The 15,729-nt window shown below is 38.2% G+C and overlaps 1 protein-coding gene across 1 annotated transcript; it reads left to right on the top strand.

Annotated features, from left to right (window-relative positions):
- Positions 1–9,141: 9,141 nt before the first annotated feature.
- On the top strand, positions 9,142–14,939 carry LOC124264996 (protein draper-like). The gene is made up of 8 exons (XM_046699773.1): positions 9,142–9,298; positions 9,754–9,891; positions 10,479–10,613; positions 11,474–11,611; positions 12,082–12,207; positions 13,350–13,484; positions 14,127–14,243; positions 14,857–14,939. Exons 1-8 carry the CDS (start codon positions 9,142–9,144, stop codon positions 14,937–14,939), a joined length of 1,029 nt encoding a protein of 342 aa, XP_046555729.1.
- The last annotated feature ends 790 nt before the right edge of the window (positions 14,940–15,729 follow it).

Raw genomic sequence — 15,729 nt, 5'->3', positions numbered from 1 at the left:
ATTTTAATTGACATTTAATTATGATTTTTTTCAAAGATAAACTGACTGAACATTTTTGTATTGATATGTTTAAATTTGTATGTAGATGTTGGTAGATTTAATTAGCCATTGGGATTGTTGGGGCTGTATCCTCAAAGGGGCGTATAGTATTTTATACCATAATTGTTCTCCTTAGAGGCAAAAACGTTCAAAGGGAAGTTAGATCAATCACTTTCTTTAATCGCAGAATATAAGTTATTTTAATATATGGCAAAATTTGATTTGTCAAAATCGCCAACATCTGAAGGTCCACTGCAGGTGACAAACGTACTGTAGGTCCCAATTGTCACTAGTATGGTGTAGGGGTGGGCGATAATACCTGTTTACCGGTATATTGCAATTCGAACTTCACAATACGACATATTGCGGTACACTTTTCGCGAACCGGTTCATCCGATACGATCGGTAATTTCCGTGATGTAGTCAAAACTACTAATATCATTTGTATTTCCTTTATATTATTACACATGAATAGTTTTGAGAATGTTTATTGGTCATATAATTGCATTTGCGTGACTTTTAAACCATATAGATAAACAAATAGATTGGTATCGGCACTCGTTGTAAGGATAAACAAACCAAAATGGCGGACGAAGCTGCAGACGCTTTTTCTCGAGTTCCAAACTTTAGAGCGAAGTCTTCAATTTGGAAACATTTTCAATTGATCTCTTGTAATTACATCTGAGTGGCCAGTGGCATTGTTTCAAAAGAAAGGAAACAATAATTTAATGACCTTAAATCATGTTCTGTACTTTCACAATATATTGCAATACATATTGCAATGCGCCAACACATATCACAATATATCGCAATACCCAAATTTCTGCATTACCCAGCCCTAGTATCGTGATCTACCTTCAGTTGCTGGTGATCTATAGCCGGATGTGTTGTCATCTATAGTTTACATTGTACTTATGTTTATTGATTTGCAAATCTTGTATCAATAGACCCGTGAAGGTCCGGGTTAGAATGAACCTTCAGTAACCCATGCTTGTCGTAAGAGGCGACTAACGGGATCTGGTGGTCATGCTCGCTGGCTTGGTTGACACATGTCATCAGTTCCCAATTGCGTAGATCGATGCTCATGCTGTTGATCACTGGATTGTCTGGTCCAGACTCGATTATTTACAGACCGCCGCCATATAAACTCACTCACTCTTGCATCAATAGTTCTATCATTAATCATCACGGTCAGGCATGTACTGCTTGACTGAAGTGATTTTTCCATCACAAGATATAAATATTCCAAATCATCTTTTTGAAGGACCTTTTAATAGAATTAGGTCTAATTTACATTAAAAAAATGGGCCTTCAAAAAATAGAATAAATTGATACATTTGACTTTATTGCATGTGCAAGTAGAATGTCCTTATACAATTAGATTCTTGACCCCCTTGATGGGGGTTGAAGTAATATAAAACTATTGTCCCCATGAGGGGATATATTCATGTAAGCCCCAATAATTCAAATAATACTCATTTCTATCACCGTTTTTAATGACAGTATATTTCAGATAATCGTCGATGTGACGTTAAATATGAACTCACTCACTCACTATTTCAGATAAAGTATTAAGACAAACATATTTACTGATCATCGGGCAAGTTTTTAAACCTGGTTAAGGTTATTCATGATATGATGTACAAGAACGTATTCATACACACCTGTTTATGTCCCCTTTTCTCTCCAGCTGAAGGTGGTGTGGACTTGTGACTTCCCGGTAAGAGCGCAAATGCATACCACTGTCATAGAAGGTCCGAATTCTTTTAAATACAAATATGCAGGGCATGCCATCGTTTGTCAGACACCGTCCGGTGTCAATTGTTGACCACACATCTCTTGCAGGTTTCCCCGGAATAGCCTCATTTTCCCACTTGACCTGTTTCTCCAGTGAGTTGAGTTTGTAAATGTAGAGCTTAATGACGAAACCAGACCCATCTTTACTGAGACAATAGAAATGATTTGCAAAATGAAGGGCTCCAAGTCAACGATAAACTCTGTCAAAAAGAAACGCAACCCCTGTATTTTAGAGATTTTGATCTGAAGTTTTAAGACGACACAGCATTTTTATTATTTAAGACAGAAGTCTGAAATTTGGCAGAATAATAACCAAGATGGGCATGTTTAAAATTGTCATTTCAAAAGTCATCTCACAGACACCAGTTTGTCACCAGGGGGGCGTCTTTCTCAGTATCTCGTATGAGCACCACGAGCTGCAATCACTGCACGGCATCTCCTTGGACAAGAACGGATAAGACGCCGGATTCTTTCCTGGGGAATGGCTCTCCACTCCTCCTGCAGTGCAACGCCGAGCTGTTGCAGCGTCTGTGGCGGCGGCTGACGTTGACGTACGCGTCGACCCAGAGTATCCCACAGGTGTTCAATAGGGTTGAGGTCTGGTGATTTAGAGGGCTATGGCAAGACATTGACGTTGGAATTCTGCAGAAAGTTCATTGTTGCACGTGCAGTATGAGGCCGGGCGTTGTCTGGTTGAAAAATCTGTGTCTGTTGGTCAATAATCGGGAGAAGGTGAGGCTGTAATACGTGGTTGATGTAACGTTGGGCTGTCAGGTTCCCTTCAACGATCACCAAGTCTGATTTCTGGTTGTATGAGATGGATCCCCAAACCATAACGCTTTCTCCGCCAAATCTGTCCCCCTGTCGGACGCAGATGGGCGCAAAACGTTCATGACGTCTCCTATACACACGTTTTCTTCCGTCGTGATGTTGCAAAAGAAAACGTGATTCATCAGAAAACCAGATGCGCCTCCAGTTTTGTAAAGTCCATATCCTTACGTTGTTGCACCACCTGAGTCGTCGGCGGAGATGTAGGGGCGTAGTACAGGTCCAACAACTGGTCTACAGGCACGTAAACCCGCTTCTTTCAGACGGTTCCTAATCGTTTGAGCTGACACTCTCCTCAAACCTGGTATTTGTGTGGCAGTCACGGTTGGTAGGGCATGCCGATTACGCAGGTGATGGACCCGGATGTACCGATCTTGAAGGGGGGTCGTGATTCTTGGCCTTCCACTTCTCGGGCGATCGTTGGTCAAATTGAAGTTGTTGTAGCGGCTCCAAAGTCGGGATATCGTTGTTTTGTGAACATTTAGGTGCCGTGCAACAGTTCCAAAACTTTCTCCGGCTTGAACACGACCAATGGCGATATTTCGGTCGGCAGCACTCAATCGTGGCATTTTTCACACAGCTTTCATGCGACAAATGAATGAATATAATACGAAAGCACATGGGCTTTATACACCCCTACATTAACTGCCATTTTCATGATTTGCATGTGTTTTTTGTGCGAAGTCACCATGAGGGTCATTTCATGCGTTGTGACGGAATAAGCAATAAAATACACTTATGCGTACAAATGCAGTTGTTTGATGGTAATCTTCATTAATTACGTGTATAATTTCAATACATTCGAATAACATTTAGTTTGGAAGCAATAACTTCATTCAAACGAATTTTCATATCTGAGGACAGGGGTTGCGTTTCTTTTGACAGAGTTTATACGGTGTTGTTTTTCTCCATCAGTGGCAGACTCACAGGTAGGACTTTGAAGAGATGTTATTGGAATACTGCTCTAAACATAAGATATGAATCTGCTACTACGTTTCAAATGCACTCGAAACGCTGGATACAACAGTTCTGTCTGACACTTCATATCATTTATGATTAGCTATTATTTAATTTCAAATGGAATTTACAAAGATGTCAGTCAGGGAAAATTGACACACATCTTTTTCTACATGTGTTTTCATCAATAAATAAATATATCCCTGCGTTGTCAAAAGCATGAAATAATTTTCTTTGCTCATTATCTCTTCAGATGCAGAGTGTCACTGTGTCATTGCGAGTGCCTGTGCCGTGGTCCCCTCTAAAGCTACTCCCTGTAGCCAGGTCGGTGATCCAGACAGATGTCAGGAAGGATGGTTTGGTTCCTACCGTCAGAAACGTGAGTAACATTTGGCTGATCGGTGTGCACGACGATCAAAAAGGTTTAAAATAATTTCAATCACCCAAGAAATCAATCAATACGATGCATCAGTAGCCAAAGTCAACGTGCCTTTATATACCATCATTTGAGATAATGAAATAGTTGTACCCTCAGACAGACACGGTACCACCTTATAACACAAAAATATAATCTGTTCCAACCTAGTCAACCTATAACATATATCTATCTGTCTTTACTCAAGATAACTCAGTGAGTGAGTTACATTGTAATGGCAAAATTGTTGCAGCTATGCATACAAATATATATTGTATTCAAATGTCTGTCGACAAAGGTCAGTGGGTCAATGTCACAGTTTATGTTGGTCGGCGAGCTGTGTAAGGCGCCAGGCTAGCCAGGGATCTTGAGTGATCCAGTGACCGGGTCAGGCTATATGTAACGTGAAGTACACAACCCTGGCAGAAAATCAAAATGACCGGATGGTTTGACTACTAGCATTGGGATCACTTGATGTATGATATTGTCGCATATGCTTATATACTTTTATATCAATTTTACTATTTTCCGAATATTAAAACGCATCATATAAATACCTTTATTACAAAATAATACAACAATGTTTCGATTTTGCTTGTTGAAGTTCTTAACGGTAGATTCACAGTTCGGAAAAGCTAACTTCCAGCCACAGGGAGGCATGACTGGTCAAATATATTCTATATGTTTGAATGTTCATTCAATTCTACGATTTCATACATTTGTGATTTATAATAGTCTGTGATGGGAAGACATGATATATATTGTATATTTTGTCTTAGCGCCCATATTCTACGAGTTATTTTCGCAATTCCTGGACGAATCACTGAATGAACAACGATAATATTTCAAAGAGTGGTTGCAATGCTGAATATGAAATGTAGAGTATCCAATGAGAGCCTTAGATGTACAATGTTTTCCACGACGAAAACGGATTCAGTTTTTTGTAATTTGTAAACAAAAATATAAATTCATGTCACATTTAGTAGTGCCTGTATTATACTTCCAAATGCTCTTTGATCCCAGTACTGCATATTCTACGTTTGCTTATTATGAGGGATTTAAAAAACCCCAGCTATGTTAAGTAAATAAATGTTAAGAATAATGTACATTCTCATGCAGTATTCGTTATCACACAATGAAACTAATGCCGTTATTTCCTCTATTGTCTCATGTGTATGATGTTGTACATTGTTTCACTTTCTTCAGGAAATATTGCCTTAGGAAGAAATGCCTCACAGGGCAGTACATACAATGAAACCAGTGACGAGACAGGGAATACAGCACACCGTTTCGGGGCCAGGTACGCCGTGGATGGCGGAGCTACCATCGACTTCTATAGTAAACCCCTGACATGTTCGGTCACAGGAACTCATCCCAGCTGGACCGTGTACCTGAACAACTCAAAAACAGACAAGATACAACACGTCAAACTGTATCTCGATCAGCGCTGTGAGTATTGGGAGCAAACATATTACCTTTCCAATGACAATTATACCGTGCCTGAGGAGCTAAATAGAGAGCATCATATTTAAATGTAGTGGCAACATCCAGTTTGCTGTTATAGGCGACTTGAATGCTAGGGTCGGACTCGAGCAGGATTTATTGTCGATAATGACACTAACTACCTGGATGTAGAATATGACACTGACTCCTCTAACATTAGAAGAGAGTCTAAAGACAATGTAGTAAATTCATCTGGACGATCACTAAATGTTATCGTCATGGCGAGTAATGGGGTTACATAGGCTAAAGGGTCGAACAGGAAACGATCAATTTGGAAATTTTGCTTTTCTTTCACACACTGGAAAAAGTGTCATTGACTATGTCTTATTCTCCACGAGTTTGTACAAAAATGTGTCAGACTTTAACATACTTGCCATGTCAGAATCTGGCTTCCTACCACTAACATGCATATTTTTCAGACACTTAGGTCAAACTACATAATAAGAAAGGACAGCACTTGAGACCAGGGAATAGACTTAAAAAAGGAAACCAAACGTAGGTCAAGTATATATTAGCAACCTAGCAGGTAAAATCAGTAGCAACAGTGAACTACAAAACATATTTGTGGAGAACCTGGATAATTTTGACATAAATGAGACTGTAAGCAATCTATAATGTATCATTTGTATGTGCAGCTGCAAGTGGTATGCAGTCAGAGATGTGGGTTGTGGGGCACTTTCAAAGTCAGCCCAAGTGGTGGGACCAGGGATGTGAGATTCGCAAGCGTGAGACATATATTAGGTGTATACATAGGCTTAGATTATCTGGCTCGGCTACTGACTATAAGAACTATATATCATCCAGAAACATGTTTAAGAACCTACGTAACCACAAAAAATGCCAGGTATGACATATCGGATAAACCAGAATTGACGAGAGTAATAAATAATGGAAGGGTAACAACGCAATTATTGTGGAAGTTTATCAAATGCTTCGATGGACAAGGGAAGCCTGGAACTTTAGCAATCTCACTAGTGGAGTTGTTTGAGCACTTTTCGTCACTGCTAAACAACAGCAACTTCGATACTGATTTTTGTACACACGTACATGAGTATATTAGTGGCTATGACGATCACACATACTGTAGTGACTATATTGAAGATGGTTTAGTTAAGGTTAGTTCTGTGATTTATGACCTTCCCAGTGGTAGAGCCCCAAGGCCTGATGGAATGTTGAACGAGTATTTAAAAGGTATGTCTCATATATTTTTATCATATATTCATATGTTCTTCAAGCGTGGACGGAGGCAATAATATTCCGTATTCATATGAAAGGTAAAAAAAACAGAACCTAACAATTATAGCAGTATCACTTTGTTATCAGTTTAAGGAACGGTATTTACCAAATCATTGAACAACGGGCTTTCAAACTGGTGTGATACTGAGGACAAGTTATATGAGGAAGAAGCTGGCTATACGAAAGGACACCGTACCATGAACAATATCTTTTGTATTGCAGTCTCTAGTTACAAATACAGCGTTGCTATTGTCTATGCATAGATTTCTCAAAGGCATTTGAAAATGTTCGGCATCACTTGTTGAAATATGTATTATTGCAGACAGGTGTGAAGGGAAACTTATTTCATCTCTGTACAGTCAACTTAAGTCCTGTGTGCTTGTAATGGGTTTTCACTATCTGAGTACTTTTAGTGTACATTTGAAACGAGGCAAGGATGTATGATAAGTCCACTATTGCTCACTTTGTTTTTGAATGAGTTGCTAGATAATCACTAGTCAAGTAATTGCAAGGTTATTTTAGTGAATGAGTATGTTGAAAATATTACCTTGTTAATGTTTGCAGATGATACTGCTAATGCTGGAGATTTTGTGAGAAGATTACAATATCAGGATTTTGCAGTCAACGTGTATTACTCTTGAGGCAGGGTCTGCCTGTATCTTGGTGTGGTCTTCACTCCTAAGCTCTCATGGAGTTTGGTCAGAAATTCCCTAGCACAACAAGCAGAAAAGGCCTTGTACATTTTATTTGTTTTGTTTTTTAAGAAAATCTAAGCTCAACAGGTGTAAATCCAGCTAGAGTCCATGCAGGTAGCAAAAGTAATGCAAGTACCCATGGTTCCTAGTATGGTGATCTACCTTCAGTTGTTGGCGATTTATAGCCCGTGTTTTATATTGTATTGTCTTCTTTAATTAATATCTTTAAGTTTTACATGTTAGTTTTATGTTCACATATGTGCTACCCTAGTATTTTTACTGTCCATCGTCGACAGGTTTTACTCTCCAAAATGTCTTCATTTTTTATTGTATAAATTGTTTTCGTCACGATATGGCTGAGATATTGCCGATGTGACGTTAAATATTAACTCACTCACTCACTCAACATCAAAGAGTCTATGTTTTTATTTGACAGGATGGTTTCTCCCATCTTATGTTATGCATCAGGAGTTTGGGGGTTTGAACGTGTTCAGGTTCATTGTAAATTTCTCAGAAAGTTCTTCACGTCAATTCAAACTCCCCAGCAGCAGTTTTATACGGACTTCGGAAGGTGTTCATCTCAATAAAATACTAGTTGTAAATTTTGTACATGCCCACAAACAGATATCCAAAAGCTTCTTAACGGATGTTGTATCAGCTTGATGGAGTTGGTAGGTCCACATGGGCAACAAGCATCAAATATTTGTTCAATATTCACGGATTTGGTATAGTTTGGCTGGAACAAGATGTTGGTTATGTCTCCCGTTTTCGTAGAGTTTGTAAGGAACAGCTGCAAGATTGTTGGAAACAAACATGGGCATATACCATAGGTGAAACCAGTAAGCTAAATAATTATTTCACAAGCAAATCTCTGTTAGAACCTGAAAGGTATCTGTGCAACTTGAAAAGTAAAAAGTTAAGAATTATTCAGATGTATGATGTGGGAATATTGAAAATATTGTTTTTATAATTTGAATCTATCTGCAGTTGAAGACGAAATGTACTTTATCACTTCATGTCATTTGTATAACAAGTTGAGAAACAAATATTTAAAAAGTGTTTGTACAAGCGATCTATGTAATGTAGACACATTTAAGATTATAACAGATAAATACTATGTCAGAATCTTTAGCAGTGTATATTCTAAAGTGCACACAAAACAGAAAGCTGTATGTGAACAGCTAAGGGAGACAAATTACAATTTTACCAAGGCTTCATTTACTTCAGGTGATGGGAAATCTAACCATTATAAATGTTAATTATGTACATTGTTACTTGACAACAGACAGACAGACAGACAGACACAGAGACAAACACACACATGTACTCTGGGCTGGAGGCCTTTGATAATGAATCTTGAATCTTGGATATCGTAACGATCCTAAATCCTTCTATATGGTATCTTTGGTTCTTTTTCTTGTGTTACGTACTGAATGTTCCCATTCCCAGTCCTGTTCAGAAACACGAAGGGCAGGAAGATATCCTTCTGTGGACAGCCTTGCATCCAGAGGTCAACAGTCTCTCATCCGACAGCTATAGCTGACGTCAATGTTGGCTAATGTCATGAGCACGTGGACAGCATTTGTTTGGTGTTTATGGATTCTGAAACTTGCTGTACATTTTACATGTCTCTAATGGCACTTTTTCCCAGTCCTATACAGAAACAATGGTATGAAGATATATGTTGGTGGACAACTGTGCCGCCAGTGGGCAACGGGCACCCCACCGTCCGCTATAGCTGACGTCGATTGTCAACAAGCACTGACAGGAAACAACCTCACTATTCAGACCAGCGATGTTCTCACGCTGTGCGAGGTACAGATATTTGGTAGGTTAACAAGCGCTTACGGGCGTTTAAAGGAAATGCTTTGATATATTTTTAATTGTAACGCACTTGTATCACAAGAAGATTGCGTAATGTGAGGAAAAAGCCTTAAAATTGATTTTGACTATTTCTCAAAACACCTGATGACAAACCAAACATCCAAACCACCTATGACATTATAGACAACAAATGACATAGTCTACGAATAACATTGTAGACAACAGGACAGCAGATAGTCTACGAACAAAATAAGGGCTCTTGATTTAAGAGCAGTTACCATTGTTAAACGTTTTAATGCAGACTGTCGTCAAGGTTTCTCTTTATTGCGGTGTTTTATTGTTTGGAGGGAAAGCATTAGCTGATAGCTAATAATGTAATATGATATGAGTATGGTTTGGATCTTATCAATTCCATTTCATATTTGTTCCCTTTAAAAATTCTGTTTGTTTTTTTTTGAGTTTGTAGCGACGGCTGGTTTGGTGAGGACTGTGACAAACAGTGTCAGTGTTCACTAAACACAGAAGTATGTGACAAGATCACTGGACAGTGTCTGAGTGGATGTGCTGCTGGATACATGGAAAAAGACTGCCAAACAGGTACAGGTTCTGAGCATCTTATCGAAGGAATTCGGTAATATGGACACATTGTGATGTGAACACCCCAGTGTATGGATGTAGTATGGATGACGCTGTTATTACTGCCATGATCTTGAAAGTTCATGTTCCCCTTCAACCGTATGAGTGAGTGAATGATTTGAAATGCATAGTCACATCGGCAATGTGTCATCCATATCGTAACTAAGACAGGTAAAACGTTAACAATATGTAATATTAGAATATTTGTCGACAAAGGACAGTTAACCGTATGAAGATCCAACGTGTTAACTAACGAGATAAATCAGTAACCAGTTGGAATGGAAATCATAATATGTCATGGCAGGCAACGTCAATATATAAATAGATTGTCAATAACTTTTGCCACCTCCATTGAATACTTACAAACGTTCATATCTCGTAAGGGAAAGGTATTTGTTACTTACATTTGCCTTCTTTGAAAAAACCATCGGATTTCTCTTAGATTCGTGTTTTATATTATCATGATCAGTGATGATGTATTGGATTCATGCAATGCGTGTCTAACGTATGGCACAGTTGAACAATCGATTCTTTTATGTCATGTAAAGCGTGTTCAGACGGTTACTATGGAAACTGCACATCCAAGTGTGGAAACTGCCCCAACGCTGCCTTTTGTAACAAGTCAACAGGTATCTGCCCTGGAGGTTGTTCAGCAGGGTGGCAAACAGACACCTGTCTTCAACGTGAGTACCGTGTCTTTCCTTCAAGGGCAATGGTTTGGGTTTAACAATATTCTTAACATATTCTGATTTACGTAATTTGGCTATAGCTCGCTTTTGTAATCATACTTTCTCAACGAACTTTGATGATTATCCTTTCCAAGATTTCTGTGCATAGATATATGCATGACATAAAACCCAATTTCCCAGTGTCATTGATATTCTAGTGGTTCTAAATTCGATTTCACCAGGACTATGATTCATGAAGTTTAGTGCAAATAGAAACGATAAAACCGTTTCGATAGCCATGAGTGACAGCGTCTCTTGTGGGCATCTGTTGATGAATAACTATCAAATAATGATGATATAATGTGAAGTAGAGAGTCTGTCTTTGCCTTTCGTTCACAAACGTCACCAACACGCAAAACTAATTCAAAATTTCAAAGCCAAACAGAGTCCACAAGTACAAATTAAAACACGCATTGCATCTTACGTATTTTGCGACACGGATGTGTCTATAGAAATATCCTACACATGACGATCATTCGCTCTTTTGACTTTTACATTTACAACGACTCACTGATACATTATACATCGAAGACGTCAGGAACTTCGACCGAACTCGATGTACCTTTTGGTTTGTATACTTGTACATGCGTGTCAGGGTGCATGGTTTTGCTGTTAATCATCATGCCTTTCAAATTGTTCTTATCATCGGAAACTGTCTTGATGGGGAATGTTTTGCCATGTGTTTCAGTGTGTCTGACTGGAGTATTTTGTTACAAGTCGATGTGCAACCTCTGGATTGTATGTTTCCAAATGATGTTTCTAATTCCATTTGTTATACGTTCGGGGGGTAAAACACGTTTCGTTTATGTTCACAGCATGTCCGAGTGGCTACTATGGCCCGAACTGTGGCGTCCTGTGTGGCAACTGTGTGGAAGGTGATGTTTGCATCAAGACCAATGGAACATGTCCTGGAGGATGTGCAGCGGGGTGGATCAACGACACGTGTCATCAAGGTAAGTAATTCCTGTGCAGTGTATGATATGTCATCATATGAACACCAAACTGACTAAAACCAGATTTGAGTTACATAACATGATGCTATTTATGTATTTGAACTATTGGTTCAAGGAAAATGAAGAAAGTAGACTTAGTTAAAGTAGCTTATTTCGTCAGGCGAGTAAACGTGTGTGTATATTTATATTGCTGTTTCAATTCACACATCACGGAGAAAACTGTACCTGTAACATACCTATCACATTGACCATAAAACGCTGAGTATAAGTATCGAACAGCCAATTTGTGTTCGTTTTGCAGACTGAGAAGATGAAACTTTGAGTAATGACTGATTAGTGATGAGTAATGTGTATGCACATGATGTTGTTTAAATATTTGAATGAAATGTGAATATCACAAAGTGTCCTTTATTACAATGACCAAGTTTCATGTCGAGTACCATTTCAGTTAAAGAACACTTTTCTTGTAGCATGTCCAGATGGTTACTATGGTACTGACTGCACGCCCAAGTGTGGAAACTGTCTGGACAAAGATGTGTGTAACAGGTCAACGGGAACATGTCCCAACGGGTGGATGAATAACACATGTCATAACAGTAAGTCATTGATTTGATTTCCATTATGCTTCTTCCATATAGAAAACAACTGTGTAAAGCGTGAACAATTCTTCAGTCTGACACTTCATTTGTCATTGAGGTTTGTGCGTACATCTGAAGTTGTATCATGGAGTGAAAGTATAGATCATCAGAATATCGTAAGAACTTATTATTTCTGTAACAAGTGTTGTTTAGTACCAGCTTTGGAATGATTGGATATTTAAATTTCATTGACGCGATCAATTGTATTTCTAGTTTATATTTACAGATTAAACGTGACAAGGAGTTGTTGATGTATGACGAGGGCATAAAATATTCGCTAAAATAACTGAATTTGCTTTGGGTCAAGCAGTCTGTTTGTAATCGTAAAGTGCGTAAAGATTAATTTTGTTCTGGCCATGAACACAATTTACCAACTTAATACTCGTGAACATAGCACTGCAATGAAAACATTCTCCGATGGGGATGATAATAGCATTGCCTATATACAGGATGTTCTTACTTATATTAGTATGCACACCTGATCAGTTCATGTGTCTATCATCACAAAGAAAATGTCCTTTGTCAGTACGTCTTTTGCATGCACCCACATGTTTATGTGCATATGTTCTCACTACTTGTGTTATATCTGTGTTTCTCATGTTCCAGCGGGTGTGTAGAAGGGTGAAAGAAGAACGTGTCATAACTGTAAATCATTGATTGGATTTCCATTTATGTTTCTACAATATATGATACCATTATAAACACGACTGTGTAAAACATAGTGTGAACTATGTGTCAGTTTGTCATTGAAGTTTGTGCGCACATCTGCAAGTGTATAATGGAGTGAAAGTACAAGTCACCAGAATACCAGAAGTAATCATTAATTGTGTAAAAGTGCTAAGAACTAACTTTAGAACGTTTTGATATTTGAATTCCATTCACACAAACAATTCCAATTCAGTGTGTATTCACAAATTAAAGCTGCCGAGGAGGGGGGTTGATATTTGAAACGGACATAAAATATTCACTAAAATTGAATTTGATTTGAACATTAAATACAACTTCCATGATATTCATTTATAAGGCATGTATATTACGTGACACAGACGCACACATGTAAACAAGACTTGATTAACATTATAACATACTGGTTATTTCAGTGTATGAAGACGGGAAGTACGGAATTGGTTGTACGTCAGAATGTGGTCACTGCAAGAACGACACAATCTGTGACAAAACTAACGGAACCTGCGGGAGTGGATGTGATGGGGTGTATTTAGGTGCCCGCTGTGAGCGTAAGTATGTACATACGTGTATGAACTTGGAAAACAATCGTGAGAGGATGTGATGGAGGCTATTTAGGTGTCTGTTGCAAGGGTAAGTATAAGCATAAAGATCTGAACATGCATGAAAGGAACAGCTTTGCAGATGAACGGGGAATGTTTGATTTTGAGTAACACCAATAATCACTGTCAACCCATGAACCACAGTTTCGAAACTCTTAAATACAGATCGGAAACAAATAGTCCCATGCACGCAGAACTTGCGTAATATTATGCTGACCTTCCATGTTTAGTCATGTGAATATTAGTTAGAAAAAAAATAATTATACACACATATAGTTGTACACACTGAGAAGAATTGTACACAATCACGATTTCTCGACCAAATTTATCCTTGCTAGGTGCTGTACCAATACAGTACTTACGAACACGCACACGCACACACACATGTGCATGTATTCTTGTGTGCGCATACAAGGACATCCAGGGCAACTATTAGATTTGATATTTTATCTGGTTATATTTCTCTGATATCTGATATTGCTTTTGCCAAGCTAATGCTTTAATTCTACTAAACCAGTTACAAACAAAAGCAATATTTCTTCTAGTTTTTTGTAAGAATATTGATAAACAAATAAATTGTATCTGTTTTAGCCATGCAGGTTACGGTTAATGAAAAAACCTCTATGGCTGGAATAATTGGAGGGACAGTTGCAGCTCTGTTGGCAATTGCCATCGTCATAATCGTCCTATTTTCATCTTCAGGCGGAGGTAAGAGGTATTACGGCTTATTCCTTTCCATTAGCCTCTACTGAACTTGGATTGTGTTTCCGTACGCATCAAACTGCTAAATTGTATTTTTGTTTTACTTTTTACTTTTATATTTTTTACTTTTTGTATGATATCTCGGCCATTTCAAAGTACATTAAAACTTACCAAATATTTTAAACGTGGCATTTTTGTGATTTTTTAATCATCGGTTAACTTTAACAACAATCGTCAGCGGCTGAAGTGATGGTATAAATCCAGCTAGGGTCAATGCAGACAGCAAAGGCACTGTAATTCCCCATGGTCATTAGTATGGTGATCTACCTTCAGTTTCTGGCGATCTATACCATGCTGATATATTGTATTGTCTTCCTAAATATAATAGTTTTAGATTATTATGCCAGGTTAACACACCATCTGTGATGCTCTAGTTAATTCACAGTCCTTCGATGACTAGATACATAACAACTTGTTTTTATTGTGTATGCAAAATATTTCTTGTCACAATATGGCTGAAATATTGACAAAATGACGTTAAATCACTCACTAACTCACTCTCTGCGAGTTCAAGAAGGTAGATATTTTCAGTATGTAATAACTTTCGTTTCTCTTGAAGGAAGGGACCAAAGCACGATGACGAGAGGCTGCAGTCTAATCAAGATGTGCCTAATTCAAAAGCAAAAACTGTTGAGATTGTAATATTGTCAGCTAATTTCAATATTGATAATGTCACATTCTAAGTGAAACTATGCATGCAACCACAACGCATATTGGAGGTGAAAGAATATGGGAATGTGGACATATGTATAAAGGTAAGTTATCATACCATCAATTTCATGTCAAAATGTAAATAGACTTCATCGTTTTATCTCAGATTAACAGTGGTATATTGCTAAGTTGTGTTACCATAAAAGTGCAGTTTACTCATTCCATCTAAAGCAACATCTAGAACATTTTCAGACAAGGCAGCTAGAATGTAACGCAGTTCAACACCAGCGACCAAGGACGATGAGGACGAAGATGCAACCCTATCTGTTGAAGCTGAAGTGGACGTAGATAACGAAGCTGTCGCCACCTACTACAACTTTGTACCTCCTCACATGACGCTGGACACTCTGCCACAGTGTATAATTGAGAAGAAAACGAAGGCCACTTTTCCAACAGAATTTCAGGTTTGTGAAAATATATACACATCGTGCTTACACATCCCATTCTGGGTTTGAAAACAATGGGACAACTGAGTGCTTAAAATGGATTGCCACAAGGAAATCACTGGTTCGATTCCCAAGACCAACAATATGACTACAGCTGAAAACAAATCGAAAACGGTATCACATAATCTGCTTTGATTGGTGTATATTTTCGGTGAGATTTATCTCTTGTGAAAACACCACGTTTACCATTTTTAACACATACAATGAGTCACACAACAAATCTATACAAATATTGTCTTCAAGAGACAAAAGCATGTATTTTGGTGACGCACATG

The sequence above is a fragment of the Haliotis rubra genome, unplaced genomic scaffold (genome assembly GCF_003918875.1).
Source record: "Haliotis rubra isolate DU_JTF1 unplaced genomic scaffold, ASM391887v1 Scf955, whole genome shotgun sequence".
NCBI classification, from domain to species: Eukaryota; Metazoa; Mollusca; class Gastropoda; order Lepetellida; family Haliotidae; genus Haliotis; species Haliotis rubra.
The sequence above is the reverse complement of the archived record's forward strand: the minus strand, read 5'-3'. Positions and strand labels throughout refer to the sequence as shown.